Source organism: Neocloeon triangulifer, unplaced genomic scaffold (assembly GCF_031216515.1).
Source record: "Neocloeon triangulifer isolate White Clay Creek 2 clone unplaced genomic scaffold, ASM3121651v1 ptg000014l, whole genome shotgun sequence".
Taxonomy (NCBI): Eukaryota; Metazoa; Arthropoda; class Insecta; order Ephemeroptera; family Baetidae; genus Neocloeon; species Neocloeon triangulifer.
The window spans coordinates 1,183,587-1,206,177 of NW_026775556.1; the positions used below are offsets into that span (position 1 = coordinate 1,183,587).

At 39.3% G+C, this 22,591-nt stretch overlaps 3 protein-coding genes across 14 annotated transcripts in view; 2 read left to right on the plus strand and 1 right to left on the minus strand.

Annotated features, from left to right (window-relative positions):
- LOC132201116 (cAMP-specific 3',5'-cyclic phosphodiesterase) overlaps positions 1-22,591 on the minus strand; it is a 138,021-nt gene that overhangs the window by 29,248 nt on the left and 86,182 nt on the right. For 8 of the 12 annotated variants that reach the window (XM_059627040.1, XM_059627042.1, XM_059627041.1 and 5 more), the window contains 2 exons: positions 15,142-15,321; positions 7,740-7,769 (listed from right to left, as the gene is read on the minus strand). In XM_059627040.1, coding sequence (XP_059483023.1) covers positions 7,740-7,769; positions 15,142-15,321 — 210 coding nt within the window. Of the gene's footprint in view, positions 1-4,727; positions 5,171-7,739; positions 7,770-15,141; positions 15,322-19,342; positions 19,646-20,592; positions 20,751-22,591 lie in introns of those variants that run through there. The other 4 variants (XM_059627037.1, XM_059627038.1, XM_059627035.1 and 1 more) reach the window with 4 other exon arrangements.
- LOC132201123 (cysteine-rich venom protein pseudechetoxin-like) lies at positions 12,567-13,514 on the plus strand. The gene is made up of 4 exons (XM_059627052.1): positions 12,567-12,746; positions 12,839-12,984; positions 13,043-13,234; positions 13,378-13,514. The coding sequence occupies exons 1-4, from the start codon at positions 12,606-12,608 to the stop codon at positions 13,478-13,480; spliced, it is 582 nt and encodes a 193-aa protein (XP_059483035.1). The 5' UTR covers positions 12,567-12,605; the 3' UTR covers positions 13,481-13,514.
- On the plus strand, positions 13,609-14,883 carry LOC132201121 (cysteine-rich venom protein pseudechetoxin-like). Its single transcript, XM_059627050.1, has 4 exons — positions 13,609-13,833; positions 14,061-14,206; positions 14,262-14,453; positions 14,725-14,883. Exons 1-4 carry the CDS (start codon positions 13,609-13,611, stop codon positions 14,825-14,827), a joined length of 666 nt encoding a protein of 221 aa, XP_059483033.1. The 3' UTR covers positions 14,828-14,883.

A 22,591-nucleotide genomic window follows, 5' to 3' on the forward strand; every position in this document is an offset into this window, starting at 1 on the left:
TCTGCACGACGCCGGTTTTGTTTTGAGACTCGAAATTGAAAACAAACTTGAAAGGGTCCCCGTTCAGCATCTCTGCGAAATTAGTTTGCACATTGATATAGAGCGTAATTGACAGAAATCCAATTAGCTTTTCCTTTTTCACAGCATTGAAAATTAATAAATATATAATCTTTACATCAAAAATTTGTTTTCCATTAACTCGATGTAAGCATCGAGGTTCACCGACACAACAAGTTGTGTATATATTTAATTTTGATTTTGGCGTTTACCTTTTTCCTCAACATGAGAAGTTTTAATCAGGTAGAGTTCAAGCTGCGATTACTTATTTTAACTAAATTTGCCGCAATTTAATTTAATAGAAGTTTTAAGTCATTCCGCAAAATGTATCTAGTAAATCACTTGTCCATTTTAAAAGGAAATTTCTCTTCCATCAGGAAAATTCATTTGGATGAAGAGACGAGACATATTTACCCACTCACATTATGCCTGGAAATGAAAATTCCTTAAAAAACGGGGGGGGGGAATGAACACAAACAAAAATTGAGCTTTTATAGTTTACTAGAAATTATGCATTTTTTTTTTTTTTTTTTTTTTTTTTTTTTTTTTAATAACATTTAGAATATATTTTGGATTACTTCTTAATTTATTTTGAGACAAAACAGATAGCATTGCTCACATCTCAGCACAAATTTCCACAATGAGGAAAAATAATTTTTTTTCGCCAATTTTGCTACCCAGTTTGTTAAGCAAAACTGAAAAAGCAAATAAGCAGCTTAAGAAGAGTAAAGAAAACAAAATAGAGCGCTTTTGGTGGGCCGTATTTGCTCTGGTTTGTAGTCGGATTTCGGCGCTCGTAAGCTGATCAAGCGGACGTTGAAAGGAAATCGATACGCCGGCGCTGCATTTGCGCCCCCCCAGTATCACGTATTCAGCGTGTACAGTGCCGATCAGCCGGCGCTCTTTCTCGCATGTGTATTTATTTGTACGGCACTTATTATGCTCAACTTCAAAGAGCAATAATGTAGCTGCCACGCACACTCGCCCCGGCGAATCGCTCAGCCAGCCAAAAGCCTCCCCATCAAATGAATTGCGCGCGCTGGAAAAAGTATTTAAATACCCGGCCGGCGTGGGGAAAAGTCCATTGCCCGTGCTTGTTCGCGTGCCGCGTTTGGGCAAAAATAATGCTTTGACAAAAGCCTCCCTGCCCCCCTCCCACTTTAAAGGCCATTTTCCTCGTGCTTTTTTTGCGAGCGGTTTGCGCGTGACAGCTTCGCTAATAGTGATCCTGAACGCAAGATGGGTTTGCTTTGTACGTTTGTTTTCTTTATTAGGACCCATTTTTTCTGTACATTCGTACAAAGCTTAATTATTGTCAGGCTTTTTATGCAGAAGTTGTTGAAAGGCTCAACCAAAGGCAGACGCAGAGGGAAAAAACTCATTATGGCCATTATGGGCCATGCAAAAGCCCAACCTCCTGGGCTATTTTTGACCCATTGAGGAAAGAAAATTAATCACTAATGTAAAAATAAATGGCCGTTAAAAATTTACGCTCCTTTCTTGCTTTTCTTTCGAAAAAAATTAGATTCTAGATGGAAGTTTTTCTTGATTTCACTAAATTTCAGTGGCGGCATTTACATGTGAGATCGTTGCCTATTGATTGATACAATTAATTGGGGCACTTTCATTGCTCTCCATTTCTTGATAATTTAACTTGATCAAAGAGCCTCTGACCAGATTAGGCTGATTAAGAATAATTTAATTTTAATCTCTTTAAATCTGCACTTTGAGGGTGTTTGTGCGGACAATCAAATCCCTAGTTTATTTGCTGGCAAAACAAGTGCTCTGATGTAATTTGCTGCGACCAAAGCTGTTTCACCCGGAGGCATTTTGACAACTGTCGAGCCACTTAATTGGCTCCCGGACGACAATTAAGCTCGTCTTGCGACGACCGCAAAGCCGGGAGCTCAGCCAGCCCGGTCCAGGAGAGAGAGTGAAAAATCAAGCTGTTATTCAAAAGCAATAATCCTGGGCCGCGCGCAAATCCCGGTCGACGGACTTGGTAAGTCGCTCTAATTACGGGCCGGTTTGCTTCGACGAGCACCAACACTAATTCTATTTTCAACGAGAAACCCTACCTGATATGAATGCAAGGGACGTGCGTGATTCCGCAACCCATACAATTGCTCCAACTCGAGAGAAGAGCATAAACGTGTGTGGGAGGCTGCGTGGGTGCGACCGAATTGCGCCAATAAAGGGGTGAAATATTAACGGCAACCAGCGGCCAGACTGCAAATTGAAGTTTGCGTCTTTTGTTTCACTTCACTTGGTCCCCAAGGGACTTCCCGATTTTTTCCACTTTCCAAAACCCCCAAGGCTGTTTTTCGTTATTCGCGAGTCACGCGACTTTTGCCCTCAGGCCGATGAAAGTCTCGTTTTTTCCGGGCCAAAAAGATCGAAACTGAGCTCTCTGGAGACGCATTTTTTTATTACTTTCTTTTTTCTCCCACTTACTTATCTCGGATATATTCATTTTCTCATTGAAATATACGGAGATGCGGCGTTTCATGATAAATAAAAACGAACCACCCGACGTAGGCACGAGAAAATCAAAGGAGACCCACTCCATCAAAATCCACCGTTGGCAAATTGGACTCGCAGTTTCGCGTGTGCGAACAATAAAATTATGCGCGCCGGACGAGTACCAAAGTGCAAATTGCCTTTCATTATGCTTGCTGCTGCCAAGTTGACATTTCCGTTTCGGTTTGCGCCTTTGACCTTTTCAAAATTGAAATGTGTGCGCGAGAAAGAAGCCGTTCTCGCGAGCAAATCCAACGGGAGAGCAGACGAGGTGCATTTTGGGTTTCCGACGCGTGGGACGGAGGAGGACTAAAAGCGACACTCCAATTAAATTGTTGCTGATTGCATTAACTCCAAATCTTGGCGAACACTGCTCTCTTTGATATTATAAAAGAGTAATTCCTTTGAGCAGGCGTTCCATGCATATTATTTATTTTAGTTTTCAGACAATTTGCAAAATCTGAATTTCTTTTAAATATGACCACGGGACAATCTATAATTTATTTTTAATTTGTAATAAATTTAAACTCTAAAAATAATTAAAATGAAAATAATTTTAAAAAAAAACAAGATTTAAATAAAAATAATTTTAAATTCACTCGTTTCAAATACTTGTTTATTGAAATGATTAACTTAAATTAATTTAAAATAATTAAAAGTGCCAACAAATACATAAAAAAACTAACAACTTTCTAATCTTTAAATTTTATTACGAGTTTAAATATAGGTTTCTTTGATTAATTTGAGAAATTCTTTGCGACTTTCCTATTAACATTCTCGCCTTTTGTGCTTGCGTACACAGAAGAAGTCTAGAAGTTTATGACCGCAGCTTGTTATTCCTCAATAGCGCAGAGTGATGGCCAAGGTGGGGAATAAAAGCGCCCAGCCGGTCCTCCGTTCCATTTCTATTTCGGCGCGGCTAAATCGAGTGCGGCCGCCGCAGGAATGCGACAATGCATTCACAATAATAATCCCTCTTAAAGGGGTACTGGCCCGACCGACCCAAAACATCACGTATGCCGCCGGCAGCGTCCGTCCAGTTTTCGTGGGCGGAATGCGAGATTCGTTTGCAAATCGCCGGCAACACTCGCCGACATATTTTCGCCCGACCGGCATGGAAATGAAACTTGGCAGATCACGCAAAAGCGGAAGCGTTTTCCTACTCGGAATTATATTGTCATGGAAATGAGTTTTCCCTCAAATAGTCAAAATTTACCCCCCCCCCCCCCACCCCTAACAAAGAGCTCTTTAATGCTGATCAATGATGATGTGCTCGGCGCCCGCAGTGATATTGGATTTGGCGAAAAAATTTGCTCGCGTGCGGCTTACTTGGTAAAAAACGATGTTGGCTCGATGACCCGGCGGCGCATCCGTCAATACGCTCCCCAGCCACAATGATTAATAGTTTGTGGCAGCTTAAAATCACGAAACTCTAGTGCCAAAATGTTTTCATGAGAAATTCGCGAGCCAATCCGCAGAGTAATTAATAGACTTGCAAATTCTAGTCAAGTTAATTTTCATTTGTGATGCTCGTCAGAGTTTAATACTTAATAATATTAAGATTTTTAAAATTTTAGTGCCTATATTTTGCTTAGTAGCTCTAAAATAAATTGAAATTGAATTGTAAATTTAAAATCAAGTTTTAATTTTGCCAAACATTCATTTTAGCAAAATTTTTAGAATAAAAATTTATGATCTATAATTTTGCAATTTGAAGTTACAGATTATAAAATAATTTAAAAAAATCAATAAAAGTTAAAATAACAATTTTGCTTGAAAAAATTAACTGACGTTAAGATTTGCAAGTTCACCATGTTCAAATTTTAGTATTTTTTTTTTAAAATCAACAAACGCAAGTAACTGTATTTTGACCCAGCAAATCCATTTTTGAGGTCACATCTGAGATTGCGTATCATAATTGCAGCAAAAATGACCCCGTTTTTGAACAAATAGCCACGATTTGTCAAAAAATCAATAATCAACTGATTTAAAATGGCAGCAATGATGTGTTAAAAGCAGTTTTTTGTTGTTTACAATCCAAAAACGACTGGCCCTTTGGAAGTTGTAAATATTTATCAGAGCCAGTGTTTACTATTCGATTAAGGCTGAACCTTCAGCTGAATAATTAAGGGGGAACTAAGGAGGCTTACGTTCGTGAGTCGCGGGTGGAGGAGCGTTGCTCCCACACCTTGTCCCAAAAGGTGGAGCGGTGCTTGATGCGGAGGACGCTGGTGCTGAGGGTGCGGGGCAGTTTGTCGCGGCTGCTGCGGCGGGCGCCGCCGGCGCCGCCGGGGGCGTCGTCGGTCGGCGATCCGGCCGTCGTGGGCAGCTCAGAGGAGGCGGAGAGGGGGCCGCCGAGGAGGCGGCCCTCGGACGCGTCCGAGGAGGCGTCGTCGTCGTCGTTGTCGGACATGCCGCCGGCGAAGGTGAGCAGCGAGGGCGACGACGAGATGGTGAGGCCGCTGCGGGTCAGACTGTTCCGCGCCAGTTTCGGGCCGCAATCCGCATCGACGTCCCTTTGCACACCGACTGTGCACCGCCGAGGCGCCGCGGCCGCCACAGCCGCCGCTGCGCGCATGCTTAGACTCACGTTGCGCACTCACATTGTCAGAGCAAGAAGAAATGTTCTTCTTCCCAGCTCTGTGTATGTGGAATTCGCCGCGGCCACTTCTTCGAGTGGGCTTACGCGCAAAAATTAGGGACGAGCCTCTCTGCGCGCGTGATTTACGAGCTCGGCAAATAACGCAGCACAAGCGTAATCGCTCCTTTTTTGCTCTCGGTCGCCGGCCTTGATAATTAGAAAAAAGTTTTCGGCGCATAGAATCTCTCTCTCTCACTCTTGTTTGATTTCCCCCTCGGGCCTTGATGAAAATAACAAAAAGTTTTGCGTAAGTGGCCTTCGCGTAATGAAAGAGAGCGCAGGATAATTAGAAGCTCCGCACAACGCTTGTTAAGCTGTGAATTATTGTGCAATTACCGCCCACGAAGCGAAGTGGAAAAATAAATATAAAGTCGACCGAGGGTACTTCATTTGCATCACTGAGAATCTGAGTTGAAGTTGAATTATTTCAATTTGCCAAATCGCGATTGCTTTTTCCCGCCTAAAGAAATTTGAACCTGTAGGTAAGTCATCAATTACATTGTCTGGAGGCGATCACGTGCTTTTGTTGTTCTTACAGAATAATTTAATTTGAACCAAATGAGCACGTGACCGCTTCCAGCCAAGACAATCACTTCCTGGAAACTCCTAAATCCGTTGGGCGAGAAAAAACAGTGTGGTATCAGAATTGTATCACTTTAAAATGCATGAAAAAGGTGATTAATTGATTAAAAAGTGATGCCCAAGGTAAAATATTATTATTATAATTTTACTGAAACCAGGTGAACCTTGTTACATAGAAAAAGCGATTTTTTTTTATTTATTTATTAAATTAAAGTCTCTAAATTAGAGTCTTCTCTCCACCACCGCCGAGAAAGGTACACTCAAAACACACGTTTCAATTTTCAATATTATTCTAACCAATTATTCTAAAATGAATTTGTTTAAAAAATTCATTGAATCGTCAAATGTTTGTCAAAAAATTGTTTTGTGTATAAATGGAACTAAAATTTTCCGCAAAAAATCGCTATCTTTAAAGATTTTTTTAAAATTTATTTTTGTACTAATTCTTTTTAAAATGATTTCACAGCTCATAAATTTATGGCTGCAGCCCGCAGTCGAAACACATATAGAGAGGATATTATATTGTTTTTTCTTAAAAAATAAACAACTCGCAAAACCCGGCAAAACCCGTCGAGGAAAAGGCGATTTTAAATTCTAATCACCATAAAATATCTTTTTTTTTTTTTATAAATCCCTCCTACTTAGTTTTAGTTTGAAACAATAAATCCCTAGATTTTTGAAGAACCAGCAGACTATATAGGTTGCCTTCGGTGTCAGTTGTCCTTTTAATTTTCCAATTTTTTCTTCAAAACTATTCGCCTGGTTTTAATTTTTCATGACATCCATCTTGAGTGTGAGCTTTCTATAATAATTACTGCGGGAAATTTTGCAGGGTGCGAACTTTCCAACCCTCTGTCGTGGCATTTCGTTGACTTTTGAATAACAATCATGACTGGAGTGCGACTTTAAGCCTTAAAATCAACTGGGGCGTCGCGGAAAGAGGCGTGGAATGGAGCGCGGAGGCGGAAAAGCAATATTTCTTAATTTGCCACTTGAGAAGGGCTGGCGGTTGCATTAGCAGGTTCACCTTTCGCAGGAAAACGATGCAAGCTCGGCTGGAGGGGGGTGAGTGAGTGTGTGTGCCCTATCTCGTATTTCGGCATGAATGGAGGAGGAAAGTCGTGTGCGGCTCTCCGACAAGGACCTTTTTGCGTCGCGCGCTCTCAAGGGCTGAGCGAAGAACGGGAGGTGGGCGAGGCTTTCAATATTATTATAACACAGAGAAAGAGACGCGCTCGCAATTTATCCAAGTGCCGCCATTTCTTTTATTGCTACCTGGTAGCGAGCGGTGGCGATTCTATGGTCGGAAACTGTTTTCACACCCTTATCCGGATTGAATTTGCTGCGCGGCCGAAATCGATCAGGTGCAGCAGCCAGCCTGTTAATCAACCGCGTCTTGCTCGCTCTCGGCGAATAAATTTCCATAAATATCGCGGACGAATATTGCCGGCCAACTTTCGGTCTGTATAGATCGTGTCTATTTTTGAGCTTAACGTACTGTTTGTTTGTAGAAAGATGACGCAAAAGCTGCTGCTCTCTCTCGTAATTCTGACCGCAGCACAGTCGCCAGTGGCGTCTTATTCATTGTTTATATTTGGACAATGCTGACGGTCGCGCAACACCAGCAACCAGCAAATGATATAAATCTAGAATTTGTTTTAATTAAACAATAAATTGAAATAAGAGTGGAAAATACGGCAAACAACACAAATTTCACACCATGCAAGATTAAAAGAGAAATATCGTGCCGCAAAAAACAGCTAAAGAAAACAACCAAAAATTAGAATCGCTGCTGATCTACAACTGCATTAGCTATAAACGGCGAGATGTATTTACAAGGACGCGTGAGAAAGTGAGATAAAAATTAAGCAGAGCAAATCAAAATGGTGCTGCACTCTAAAATCACGCAAAGATACAGAGAGCTGGTAAAAATACATACGACCGATCTGCAACTTCAGTCTCCTTATATCTGCAAACACACCAACCTCCATCAGTCTTTTTGTATTCATCAAGGGCTAATCTAAATTCAATATTGTGCCTTTTCCGCGGGTATTCAATTAATTAGGAACCTTCCAACTCTCTCTGGGCAAAGAAGCCTTAATAAGGAATTCTGGTCCCCTGCTGGGCTCGCGAAATATTCGGTTCAAAACTTTTCCTTTCTCCTTTCCTGGTTCGTTTCCTTTTGAAGGAAGTACAATGAGCAAAAAGGCAGTATCGATTCGAAGACAAGAACCAAGGCGGCGCCCAAGGGGATCTCTAGTCAATGTTTTATCGTTTAATATAAAAAAAAACGCAAAATTCAAAAGTCATTTGGCTCTCAAGAGTTTCTGCTGCTCGTGTTTTCTCATCAGTCATAGAGCCAGTCCCCTTTTGGCTACATTTTTTATTAGTTGCAAATGATGACTCAACTACCCTTGTATTCCAAAGTTTAGGCCACTTTGGCGGGAAAATCGATTAAAGATTTTTTCTTAAACAATAAAAAACTCACAAAAGCCCTTCGAGGAAAAGCTGATTTTTAATTTAAATAACCACGATTAAAGACAATTCTTTTAAATGCACTAAAGATTTTGTAATTTATGCTCAAAATAATAAGCACAATTTTTTAATATTAAAAAAAAAAAATCAATGTTTTCGCTCTTTTGATATTCAAGAGATGGGATTAATTCGGTTGCATGAGACGATTCGCTTTAAAAACGGGAGCCTCTGCACTTGAGCAAATCTGTGCTTTGCGCGCCAGGCCCTTTTCTCTCTTCCTCTTGCGTCGTCAGCTGAGAGCGAGCGATCCATAAATTACGCACGATACAAATGTCGCTCACTCTCGCAGGTAGCTGGAGCAGAAAGATCATTACGCGCCAGTCAGACGGATGGCACCTCAGATTGAACGCGTTTTTTATTATTATTTTTACTCAACCCGGCGGAAGGAAAAGCACGAGTTTGACGGGCGTTCCGATTGCATCGGCCGGCCTGTCTGTCTATCTGTTTCTTCGCGCATCTCTTTAAGAGGAAAAATAATGCAGTGAGCGCGGCGTTTGAGATGAGGTGCTGCTGAGGATCAATGAAGCAAGGGGAGGCCTCCACCCACCCACCCACCCAACCGCACCGCCACCCTCCACTCGCCCGGGAGAGTCCCACCGGCGCTCTCTCGCTGTCACGAATCATGTGCGTGTTTTTGCAATTTGCTGATGGACGAGAGAGAGAGAGGCTTACCGTTGTTTCCCCTTTCAAAAACGATACCACAGCCCGGATTCAAATGATGGATGGTGTTTTTGATTAGCACGGATTTTGAAACTTTTTATTTAAAAACTCCTAAATAGCTCGTGATTGAAAAACAAGCGCTGAAATGATAAATTTAAACGAAAAACACTAATTAATGTGGTGAAACAAGTTGATCTGTTTTGACAGAATTAATTTATGTTTTCCTAATTTTAAAAATTAAATTTAATACAAAAAGCAGCCGATTTCATGTGAATTGTAAATTTAACTTTGAAAAATAGTTTAAAATTTGATGAAAAAAAAGTTGTTGTTTTTCAGAATTCGGCAAGAAAAAAAAATTTTCCAACCTTCTTTGATTCTCTACCCAGGATCAAAATTGTTGTTCCTTGTGCGTTTCCCATAATTTTAGTAATTTGTATTACAAAAGGATCTGGTAATAATGCATTTGTTTAAACAATTTGGAAATTTAGATTTTGTTTAGTAAATAACTTGTTTGGAGAAAAATAAATTGAATTGAATTGAAAAGGGCGCCTTTATGACTATTGACTATTAATGAAATTTACAAAAAGTTTAAGTAAAATAGAAAATAAGAAATAAGTTGTGATATCTGATTTAACTGAATAATTCTTGTTATTATTAATCAAGTTATCTTTTCATTGTTTAAGAATAAAAAATCATACCAATAGAAATGGAATTATGATTATTCAATCAAACTTTTGTCAACTTTCAATCGAGTTTTATTAAATTATTTCCGCCTATATTGAAGTAAATTGGAATGTGCATGAAGATTGTCTGATTTATCCGATATTTTTTGAGATGTCATTTTTTGCTGCGGAATTCCAGACGCCGGCGGGGGAGCGCGAAAGGTGGCACGTATGCAACCGGCAGCTCATGCGCTCCATGCGGGTTGCCTGAGCGGAATTCGGCTGGGCTAATTCGGTCTGTCGGGGTGCATGGCCCGGTGTGACATCATTTGGCGCCACGTGCAGCCGCCAGGTGACGTCAAATGTAAGCATAAATGACGTCGTTGCAAAAAGAGAGCGGGAAAATCAATAAACGCTGAAGGTATTTGCAATGCAGGGGCCGAGATTTAATAAAAACATCCGACCGCGCGCGCCGAGACGTCCCCTGGGCGGACGAGATGAGAAAAGCAAGCGGAAAATCGCGCAGCCGATCTCTCTCGTGTTTGTTTTGCCCGCCGACTCGACGGAGCAGCAAAAAAAGAAAGATGTGTCGCGTGCCTTGAAACAACACAATTACACAAAAAGAGTCACCGCCGTTTGCAGCCCATTTACTCTCGGATCCGAATTTCTTTTCCGACGTTTTTTATGTTCGGCTGCTGTTTAGAGAAGAAGAAGTAAAAAACATATACACGGCTTTCCTGCTTTTTGAGTCTTCCTAAGAAGCTCCCCTTCCACGGACGAAATAATTGCAAATCCGGCGGCAGCTTTCAAAACATTTTGTCTCTTTTGTTTGCAAATCCAATTATATTTTGTGCGATTCTTGTTTCCAAGCTCGTCTTTGTCAACAGTCAGAAGTGAGCGTCGCGCGTTTTTAGCCGATTCTTAAAGTGAAAAAAATAGCAACGATTTAGATATAAGGAAAGAAAGAAAATACAAAAATAAGAAAAAAAAATATCCCATTTGGTTAAAATCTCTGTCTAGAGACGGTTAAAAGGCATGAATTTGAATTGAATGCAATCAGAACGGCTTAAAAATTTTAAAATAAATCGGAATTGAAATTATTTTACTCTTTCAAACATAATATATGACAAATTTGGTTATAAACTCTGGCAAACTTTCAAATTATCTGTCAATGATATCAGTAAATATCCGTGCCCTAAAAGCGTAAATAAGCAAAAACAAAATAGAATTTGAAAAAAGTGACTTGCAAAACTTTTATTTTTATCATTTTATTATCTGGGAATATTGTAATTAAAATTTGGCATGATAGTGAGTCACTTTATTTTGAAAAAAAGTAGATATTTTCACCGGTTTAAAATGTAAATTAAACAAATGCGCTGAAATGAGCACCAAAATGAAACAGTGAACTAAAACTTTTTTTTACTTTTGGTTGAAGATTTAATGAAATGATGGTTTGGCTCAAGAATTGCAGTTGCTAGGAAGGCCCGTTTGCAGAGCAGGCAGGGACCTCTGTGCTTTGGCGGCACAAGCGGACGCGACGGTGCTCAGTCGGTGCTCCACGCGCGAGAGCCGCCTGGTGGGCGAACGCGGCAACCGGCGGCGACCTTTGCAGCTGCACGGCCCGGCCGGGACACCTGTTGTGAAATTCATTTTTCGGTAGGCCGCAAACACAAATTAGGCGGCGCCAAACTAACAGGCCTCGGGAGGATTCGCGCTCCCTGCAGATGTGCCGAAATCGCCGGAAAAGTGCTTAACTTTCCCCTCTTTTGTCGCGTGTTTTTTGCACAAGCGAGCAGCGGATTTGGGAATTTAATTCATGAGTGGAAAAGCAACACAATAATTAATTATTACCTGGGCCGGGCGTACAATGGCATTATTATTTTCGACCAAAGCACCTGAGCTTCTGCTATAAATTATTTTAATTACTGGCCAAATAATAAATATGTCAATTTTTTTCAAATCTTCAATGAATTTAAAATTTGATTACCTTTTTTAATTTGACATTACAAATTAACGCAACAAATGAATCACGTTGACCATTGCAACTGTTAATTCAGCCTTTGGGGCGCAATTTGTATTCATTGGGAGCGGCACGCCAGTGCTCGACTCAAACTGGCTGCTCGTCCTAAGGGCAGGTGAGATAATTAGTTGGTGTTTAATGAGCACACTCATAAAATTAAGTCCGACCTGCATTGTAAAACAAACCTGCGCGCCAAATGAAAACCAATGCAATGTGGCCCAATTCCATTTAATTTCATTTAAAAGAAGAAAAAAATTGAAGGAATTTTTCAGTCGTGACCGTGCTCGCTACCAACATGAAATATTATTCCATTATTTTTTTCTTAATCGCTAATTGTGCGTTATTCTGGTCGAGCACTACAAAGAAAGAAAATGAGGCAAACAAAGCACGTCGAAGGGCGTTGACCAAATTCAGCAGCTTGAGCCTCGTGTTTGTTTGGCTTGCGCTGGAAAAGGCGCCGCGCCGATTATTATGTCTCTCAAAGTCTCACGTGACGCACAAAACTGCATTTTATCAAGCTGCGTTTCGCTCGGAGGATGGCCGTGAAAATAAAGTGGTAAAATGACGCGGTTGAAACCGGTTAAAACAATCATTCTTTCTTATTCTGGAGACTTTTCCAAATTTTTGTAAAAGATAATAATAAGGAAAAAACAGGCATATTTTTTTTATTTCTTTTTTCATTTTCAGCGGAAGTTATTTCTAATTAAGGTCAGAAAGGTAATAAAAACACTTTTCGAGACTTGGGGACTTTTCCGCATCACAACTCCAATAAAATGCGTGGCAACTCAAGCTATCTACCCCCTTTGTTTTGAAAAATTTTAAATTTCACCAGCAATAAAAGCACTTCCGCCGATAGCACGTCCTCTTTTCCGGGGCTGCTTTTCGATTTCTTGCTCGCATTCTTCGTGGCACTTTGCAAGAAACAACAATGCAGATCGCAACTATTTTCCTTTTTATGTTCATTTCGCCGATTCTGGGCCTCACAGACGAGGAAAGATCAGAAATCGTCAACAATCACAACAACTACAGGGCCAATGTTCAACCTGCAGCTGCTGATATGCTCAGCATGGTTTGTGCTTTTTTTTTTAAATATTTGAAGTTTAATTAAATTGGGGGAAAAAAATTAGAAATCCAAATATTTATAACGAATTCTTATTTTAGTCTTGGCACCCTGATGCGGAAAAATCGGCACAGCTATGGGCCAGCCAGTGCAAGAAACTCGTCCACGACAACAGCGAGAATATGAATGACGGCAAGTACGGCCACTGCGGGCAAAACATTTTTGTTTCGTCGGGCCAACTGCCGTGGTAAGCGCTCGAATTTGCAAATTTAAAAATTATCCCCGTCAGCACGAAATAATTGCAGGAGCACGGCGGTGAAAGCGTGGTACTCGGAGGTGAGTAAGTTCAAGTACGGCTCGTCGAGGAACAATTTCGCCGAAATCGGGCACTACACGCAAGTGGTCTGGGCCCAAAGTCACAAAGTCGGCTGCGGATACGCTCAGTGCCGAGACTCCACCGGATATTTCCACAATTACGTGTGCAACTATTGCCCAGCGTAAGTTCCAATCATTTTTCAATTTCACAAAAATAATAACTCCAAAAAATACTTATTCCTCGTTTTAAAATTATAATTTTTATGCATTTAATCATTTGATTTTAAACATTCCATTGCAATTCCTCATTCCTTTTCTTTTCAAGTGGAAACGTTGTGGGAAAAATCAACACGCCGTACAAAGCTGGCGCCAAGTGCTCGGCGTGCCCAAACTCGTGTCTTTCGAACGGACTTTGCGCCCAAAAATGATCAGCGTTTGAATGTATACTTTGATCGCTTGAACGTGTTTGAATAAATTGATGAAAAAAATAAACCAGTTTTGTGTCACCGCGCTCGATCCCCGCGTGCTTTAGTGAAATCGTAGACAGGAAGTAGTGATGCAGTTTCCGCAGCCGACATACCACGCTCTTATTTCGCGCACAAATTTTCAGTTGCAAAACATGCGGACTAGCGGCGGTTTGTCAAAAATTGCACTTTTTATCTTGCTATGTGCGGCCGCCGACGTCGCGTGTTTGAAGCTGAAGGCAAAACTCGATATCGTCCGCAGCCACAATTCGTACAGGGCCGGCGTGAAACCCGAGGCAGCCAACATGCTCAACATGGTTTGTTGTTGCTCGTTCAATTATTCATTTGTTACAGAATAAATTTAAATAAATAAAATCAAAATAATTGAATGATTTTTGGAATTTGAAAATTAAATGTTTAACTCCAAAATCAATTTTCTGAAATAAGTAAGAGTAATTTTTTTTTTATAGGATTCCATAAAAAAGCTATTTTAAATTTAGCAAATATTATTTAAAACATAGTTAACAGCAAAAATATCTTCCAGACGTGGTACGAACCGGCAAGCAGGACGGCCCAAAGTTGGGCCAGCAAGTGCAAAAGGCTGACCCACGACGACAGTTCGAACCGGGTGGACAGCAAGTTTGGCAACTGCGGCCAAAACATTTTCATCTCCTCAGCGCCAATGGGCTGGTATTTATTTTGTATTAAATTATAATTTTTAATTTACTAATAATTTGTTAAAAAGGCAGGCGGCCGTGAAAGCGTGGTACTCGGAGGTGTCCAAATTCACGTTCGGTTCGGCGGACAACAAGTTTGAGGAGATCGGCCACTACACACAGGTCGTGTGGGCCCAGACGCACAAAGTGGGCTGCGGCCTGGCCAAGTGCACGGACGCCAAGGGAATCTTCTTCAACTACATTTGCAACTACTGCCCTGCGTAAGTGATTTAATTTATAAAATTTTGATCCTGGTAGGTTTTGAGTGAAGATTCGAAGAAGAAAAAGTGAATTCTGACCAAAATGACGGATTCAATAGTTAATAACAATTTCCTAAGGGCCAACCATCTTTTTATTGAAATCCGAAAACTCAGAAGTCAAATTTTGTAGTTAACGTTTCGATCGTTTCATAAATATTTGCCTGGATTTCTATACTCTTTAAATTTTTTGAACAACTCGACTTAAATATTATAATTGACTATCTTTTTGCAGGGGAAACATCGTGGGACAAATCAACACGCCCTACATAAAGGGCACCAAGTGCTCAGGGTGCCCCAACAGCTGCCTACCAAATGGACTGTGCGCGAAAAAATAATTTAATTATTTTCTGTCAAAATTTATTTTTGACACTGTTAATCAAACACGAATTATTATTGTTATTAAATCATATTAAATATTTAAAAATAAAAACTTTTTATATAAACGTGACCCTGAATGATGAATCAGAGGTGCCATCCACGCTTTTGCAATAGAAAAAAAATTGCGGCGCAATTTCGCGCGATTTACAAACCCATGATTAAAGGTAGTTTATCATAAAAAGGGCGATTCGCGCGTACCCAGCAATTTAGAGCTCGGTGCCGACAACCCACTCAAGCAGGAGAGAAAATTGGATGGAAAAAAATTGCTTACCTCTCACTGGCGATTGATGAGTTCCGCGACATGGACTTGGGCGACATCTCGAAGTCTGAGTCGGAGCGATACAGGAAGGACTCTCTCCGCTGGGGCAGGTTCTGCAGGACGAGACCCGCCGAGGGAGAAGCTCCGTCCAGCGGGCTGCGTCCAGGGGAGGCACCATTTTCAACGTCAAAACTGCAACCAAACAGAGACGCGGTCTTTGAGTACAGCACGGCGAAACAAGTGCACATTTTCGCAACAACTTCAGAACGCCAACAATCGAGAGTTTAAATTGCTTTTGTTGAAGAGCAGCACTGTTCATGTGTAACGACCCATTGTTGGAATTTAAATTTATGCGCAATGAGCTTTAAAATGCAACAATTGTTTTGATCATTATAATTATTTTGATATTTTTATGTCTACCTTGGCCTCTTTTAAGTGTTCCAATGAAGAATTTTTTTTTTCCTAATCAAATAGTTTTCGATTTATCAAAAAGCCTTAATTAAAAAAAAAAAAAATATGTAGACATGCTTAAAAGCAAAAAAAAAGTTTTTGGTAAAATCATTTTAGTTTTTATCTTTCTTTTTAATTAAAAATGATTAACTTGTTTTAAGGAATTTCAAATTGGATATTAGATTTTCTGATTATAAATTATAACTAAACCACCCTGTTAACTTATTTGAATTAATTCAATTTTCTTGCATTTGCCCTGATTCAAATCATTTGATTTGCAACTGCCCACTAGATTTTTTTCGTTTGCTCTTTCCATTAACCGCATTTTTATTTTCAATCTCTCATTCTTTTTGTTATTTTGCTACCGTTGAAAAGTATTAAACTAGGATTAATTAATCCAGCCTGGTCTTTCAAAAGAACTAACTTATTTTACTTGCATTAAACAATATTCAAACAAACTGATTTGCAACTCACAACTAGATTTTTGTCATTCAATCTTCTCATTCACCGCAGTTTTTTTCAATCTCTTACGCTTTTTGTTATTTTGCTACCGTAGAAAAGCATAAAACCAGGATTAATTAATCCAGCCAGGTCTTTAAAAAGAATTAATTAATTTTTCGTGGAATTCGCAATATTCAATCAAACTGATTTGCCACTGCCCACTAGATTTTTGACTTTCGCACTTTTCAATAGCCGTAGATTTTATCAATTTTGCCCACTTTTGTTAATTTTGCTACCGTAGAATTGCATAAAAACCAGGATTAATCAACTGATTTTCAACTAACCAGTAGTTCAGTGTCTTCGCAATAATCGCCGCAGATTGTTTAATGGAATCGTAAAATTATCAGAATAAACGTCGTTATTTGAATTTCATAGCTTACATTTTATTGTTTATGATGGTTTAAATTTTAATTTCCATTTTTATTTTCATTCTGATTGATTTGAGAGAGTTGCTGTTTGAGATGGACCAGGCAGGGAAAAAAATCCAGCCGTGTTTTGCGCTGGTAATGCGTGTCCAATAAAGTGTCACACTGAAATGTAATCGGTCATGTTGGCGAGTCATTACACCAATTGGTGCGTCGGTCTGTTGGTCGCTGGATTGCTCGCTCGCCTGCGGTTCGTCTGCCATTACAATCGCACACGATATTAAATTATAGCAGGGCACTCGCGTTCGAGATGATGCATCAAAAAAATACAAGACCGGTTTTCCGTCTGCCTTCCTCCCACCTCAAACAATGAAATCTAACTCGCGCTTTTCACACACTTGGCCATCCGTCCGTCCACATCATCAAAAGCATAAAATCAGGTGCGCCTCTGGCCATTTCGTGTTCTGATAAAAACCGCACACATTTTCATCTGCGGTTGTGTGGAACTGTTACATAAATTAACTTTCAGATACATTTCTTATTGTTTTTTAACATTCCTTTGATTTGTTCTGAGTGTCATTTATAATTTCATTCATCAAATCTCAAAATTATTTAAATGAAAATCTTGCATTTAATTAAATTAATTTTATTTCATTTTTAGAAAATTAATTGGATACAAAGTATTTGTACTTGAATTTTTTACGTCTGTTGAAGTTAATGCTGAAATTATTTTGAGGATTTTCAAATTTACGACTCAATTAAAGGGTTGTGCAGAGAATGCGGGCTAATTTCAAGATGTAAGTCTGACCGAATTTCAACTTTCGTACGATAATGAGCGCATAAATTTCGAGCATCTTGATGTATGTCTGAAGGGAAACGTGTGCAAATCGCAAGCAGGCCCGTCAACGATAACGACCCGCGCAATAAAAAGGCACAAAGATTTTGGCTAATGAAAATAATTGCCAGATAAATCATCAAAAAGCCATAAACAAATTATTTTACGAGCCAGCGTTTATTACATGCAGATTTACAGCAACCTCCAATAATGATGAAATTAAATAAGCAAGGTACGTTATAGGAGAACAAAATAAAAAAAGAACAGACGCCGTAAAGTACAACAACGCAGCCAATTAAAATAACTATAAAGTGACGACACGCGGAGCCTTGGGAAGAGTAGAAGCAGTGAATTCACTTAAGTCAAATAAGGCGAATCGCCGCAGCGAATTAAAAACAACTCTTCACTTGATCGGTTTAGCCTTTTAAAACTTGCATTGCAATTCGTCATTATTTAGTAAAAAAAAATATATACTTTAAGCATCAATTAGTTAAATTAAACTTTAATGTGAACTTTTAACAAACTAGAATACAAAACAACCTAAAAAAGTAATGAATTAATTCAAACGATTTTTCACATCACAATTTCATTTTCACTCCCGAATTTTACATAATTTGTATTTGTTGTGTGCGTGTATTATATTTATCCAAGCCAAAGGCTCAACTATTATTTTGTCTTTGAACGTTTTAAATATTTAGTTATGTAGTTTGTTTATTCAAAAAAATAATTGATTTTTTCGCCTCAAAATGAGATTGTTTTTTCAGTCAAAATGTGGTTTTAATTCAATAATAGTTGGGCATATCTCGTACTTGTACAAGATTGAATAAATTATGTTTAAAATTTAAACTTATATTGTTATTCCAATAAAGAAAATCAAATTTTTTAATGATGGAAATATAAAAAACGTGAGAAAATAGCTGAAAATCCAGTATTTTTTATTGGAATGTCCAGAATTTTTCTTCGAAGGATGTGATGGAGCATCTGGATGTTGACCCAAAACAGATTAGTGTCCTCTTTCCGCTAAAAATAGCCCACGAATTTGGAAGCAAGTTTCCAACTGAGCTGCAAAGCGCACGGAGAGATGCCAGAAAATGTATAAAAGAAGAGCCTCTCTTGCAGCATCCGAGAGCTACATTATTTTTAAATGGCTCGTGGCGACGTTTCCATTAAAGAGAGTAAAAATATATACATTTTCTCGTGTATTTGCAAGTGACTGCCGCGGGCGGAGAGCAAAGCCTTCATTTGCTGAAAATTCCTCAAGAATTTGTCACAACATTCCTTTTGAAATTCCTACGAAAATCGAAGCGGTCTCTTCAAATAATTGTGCAGCGTACAAAAGTGTGTGGCAAAAGAAGACCCGCTTATCTATCAAATCACGCCAAGTGGGCCACTTAATTAATATGCCGCCGCCGAACAAACCGGCCGAGAGGCGCGTGAAACAATTTTCTGGCCCACACATCAATCTTATCGCACGCCCAAGTCGCATCGGTCAAAATTGGAAGCGGAGGTTTATTTATGTTGCGGGTTATTAAATTTTGATCGATTGGAGCGATAATCGCATGTGTGTAATTAGCGCCTCATCATACGCGACCTTGGCCGTAAAAAATCATTAACTTGTCTGCTCCAAACGAGGGGAAAATATTATGTATTCTTCTATCAAATTTAAGGGTTAAAAGCAACACTTTTAAAAGGCATTAGCGAAATTTCAAATATTTTGAACCATTTTTATAACAATCTTCAATAAAATTAAGTTGATTGTTAATTCAATCTTAATTGAAAGAAAAACAAGTGATATTTAAAAAAACATGAACTATAACAAAATTTTATAATCAACGTCAATATTGGGATAAACAAATTTTCACCCCTTTTGCAACAGACTTTTATTTCTAAATAAACTTGAACGCTTAGGGAAGTAGATTCCAATTTCATTCAGTTCGATCAAAACTTTTATTCAACAAAGAAAATGTTTTGAATTAGTTTTTATACGAATTTATATTAAATGGAAATTATTTCCATTTTTTTTTTCAGAATTAAAAACGAAAATGATCGGTGTTTTTGTTACCCTTCTTTGATTCGGCTGGAGGTTCTCCTGCGCGGCACCCTTTGCAGTTTGATGTAGGAGGAGCATGAGGAGGTTCTGCGTCTTGTGAGCAAATCGTCCGAACCCGCCGAGGTTCGAACCCAACCCCTCGCGTGGAAGCCTGAGGGCGATGAGGCTGCTGCCCCTGAGACGGAGGGGGCGCGGGGGCGCAGGGGCGCCACCAGCAGCTGCCGGCCCAGGTACCACAGAATGGCGAACACGCTGATCACCATGGTTCATGGCGGGACGGGCCAAAAAGCGTCCTTTGTCATTTTCGTGCCCTGTCTGAGATTTACACTTCCATTCCAAATTTCTTGGCTTTTTTAAAGATACAGGCAAGGCAAATTTTTTACTAACCGTCCAGAATTTCAAGATGTTGGAATGCATTAATTTCAACTTTTATCCACAGTCTGGAATTATTTTAACAGTAATGATAGTGTTTTTAAAAGTCCGAAATAGGTTAAATGGTTCAACTTTCATGACCAGGAAATTATGGCGTTTTTTAATGTTACCATTTCGGTAAGAAATTAAATTTTCTGCATTTTTTTTTTTTTTTTAGATTGTTTCAGATCATTTAAAATTTAGTGATTTGAGGATATTATGAAAATATTTTGCATTTTTATAGAACTTCTTATTTGTCATCATTTGACATGTATTTAATTAGGATTATTAAAATTTTCTAGGAAATTTTAAATTAGAAAATAAATAGAATTAAAATTCCAAAATAGAGCTGGAAAGGAAAAAAAACCATTTAAAAACCCAAATGAATTTTACTAAATATTTAAATGAGAAAGATTACAATAATTATAAAGTTCAAATTTTGTGATCTCTAACCAATATCTCAAGTTTGTTTTTGTTATGAATTTTTAAATCTCAGTCAGCTCTTGTGATTTGTGACAAACAGTTTGGCCTTACTAAATGAGGCTAAAAGAGAGCTCTGCAGCTGTTCACGTTTAGGAGGCTCGTTAATATTGATTTGAAAATAGGGGCTGTATAATTTATTCATGTGGCGTGACAGGTAATGCCTGCGTCAAAACAAACGTGCGTCTCCCGCGGTAGGCGCCTCATGCAAAGCACTGTTGTCATATCAATTTGGTGAATTTTTAACCAAAATAACTCTGAAAATTGAACCACCTTTGCCAAAATGAAAACTTTTCCGAACAGTTTAAAAAACTCGACATGCCTGTAAATCAAAAAGTGACGATCGGTATGTTGGTTTCGAGGCAAATTACCTATTAACGGTCACGTGCGCGCACCGAAATGACACAAAGACGCTTTTGGGCTCGTGGGTTGGCTTCTCACGCGGAGCAACACGCGGCGAAACTAATTCCCTCGGACGGCGCCGACGGACTATCCTTGCCCAGGACTTAACTCGGCCGGCTGCTGTACTTGTCTCGCATGTGTTGCTTTGCAACAACAAAGCCGGCGTAGGAGAGCCGCGCTTGTACGCATGTGCTGCACCTCGCCGCGATCCTCGACTTTGATTCGCGCGGCCACCGTCGGGCGGCTTAATTTCCTGCGCCTAGTCTGTGCAAATAAATACACACGCAGCCTTTTATTTCTGCACACTTTGCATCCGCACGCCCTTGGTTGTAATGAGAGTGCAGCCGTTTTCAGCAACGATAACGAAAATTTAATAATTTTTAAATTCGTGCAATTCGTATAAATTCAGTTTGTTATATTATATAGATAAAATTGCACTTCTTATCAAAAGCCGAAGATTATTAGATTAAAAAAACACAACGGCGAAGTTCTATATTCCTGAAAATGAAAGTAGACCAATTTTTATTGATGCTGTCAAAATAAAAACATTTTTAATTTTAAATTTTAAGGGCGATTCAGGGCAATAATTGAACCACATTGTCAGAGTTTTCACCAAATTCAGTGAAATCACGAGGTTAAAATTCATTTGTTGGAATGAACAAGGTGGACCATCGAAAAAACATACAGTTAGAATTAATATTATTTAATGGTGATTTGAATTTAAAATCAACTTTTCCTATAGATGGTTTTTTATACATGTTAATTGTTTAAGAAAAAACATTTAACAACTCACAAAACCCACGGAGGAAAGCCGATTTTAGTTTCAAAGCACTATGAATCAACTCTCAATCGTGAAATTCTATCAAAAATCATTTTACTTGATTTTTATTGCATAATAATCCTTTTTCTAATCCCCTCTAACTTTTTATTGCAATTTACAATTGCTAAAATTAGCTGATCCTACTTACATTCCTCTCTTTCTGATTCTCATGCGTCTCATGTTCTCGCTTTTGTCAAAGCAATCCTTTTCTATCACGCTGCTAATCTGCAACTGGCGAGGTGGTGGCAGAAAAAAAACGATCGCGAATCTGCAGATTAAACATGATGGATTTTGTTTGAAATCCGATCTCGTGCAGATTAGACGTGACACCTCTCTTCCTATACGCGTCTCGCTAATCCACGTTGACACTGGGCGGGAAAAATAAAACATATATTGTGTTCCACGCTTTTTTTCCTGCGACGGAAATTGTGACCTTAGATGAGGGACGCTTCAATTTTCGCTTATCGGATCGACTTTGACGGCCGCCAGGGAGGCAAATGTTGATTTTCGGCGAAAATTTAATCCACGATAAATTGACTGAGAGTCGGGTTGGCGGAAAAATAATAACTTAACATCTGTCAGGCAAAACGGAGGACTTTCCTCTTCTACACTTTTTGGCATTTTCAAAGTTAATCTAGATTGAATTTTGTGCAAGCTGGTCGGAAAAGAGAGACTTTTCTTTTGAAAGGCGCTGTGAAAAGGACGGGATTTTTTTACGAGTGCAAAAGTTGGTTCGTCCTTTGAGCAGCGCCCGGCAGTTAGCAAGGTATGACGTAATAAACCAATCAAGAAGAAGAGGCTCCAGTGACGTCACTGCGCATTGATCCCGCGCTTCAAATGCTGTGTACTCGACTCGCGCCGCAGCCCCCAGAGCTCGCCCGACGAATTTCCAAACACAAATCGCCTCCGCAACCCAGATAATGAAAGCAATATTGAACTGCATTTAGTGAAAACAAAAACGCTCTGCTACATTTGTAGCTATGGAGGGTGATTACGCATGAAACCCCTCCACTGTCCAGATTTCAGCCAAGACAAAACAAAAAAGTTTCTTTCAACCCTTTTTACCTCTGAAATTTCATTTTTCCTTTGACTGCAACACACAATTATAATCAATTCGGAATCAAATTAAGTGATTTATCTTGCCAATA

Bases quoted from the DNA above. Each gene is read 5' to 3' on its own strand.
- LOC132201123 (XM_059627052.1), top strand. From the start codon at position 12,606: ATGCAGATCGCAACTATTTTCCTTTTTATGTTCATTTCGCCGATTCTG. The intron at 12,747-12,838 runs GTTTGTGCTTTT...TTCTTATTTTAG, and splicing joins CTGCTGATATGCTCAGCATG to TCTTGGCACCCTGATGCGGA. The intron at 12,985-13,042 runs GTAAGCGCTCGA...AAATAATTGCAG, and splicing joins TCGTCGGGCCAACTGCCGTG to GAGCACGGCGGTGAAAGCGT.
- LOC132201121 (XM_059627050.1), top strand. From the start codon at position 13,609: ATGCAGTTTCCGCAGCCGACATACCACGCTCTTATTTCGCGCACAAAT. The intron at 13,834-14,060 runs GTTTGTTGTTGC...AATATCTTCCAG, and splicing joins CAGCCAACATGCTCAACATG to ACGTGGTACGAACCGGCAAG. The intron at 14,207-14,261 runs GTATTTATTTTG...TTTGTTAAAAAG, and splicing joins TCCTCAGCGCCAATGGGCTG to GCAGGCGGCCGTGAAAGCGT.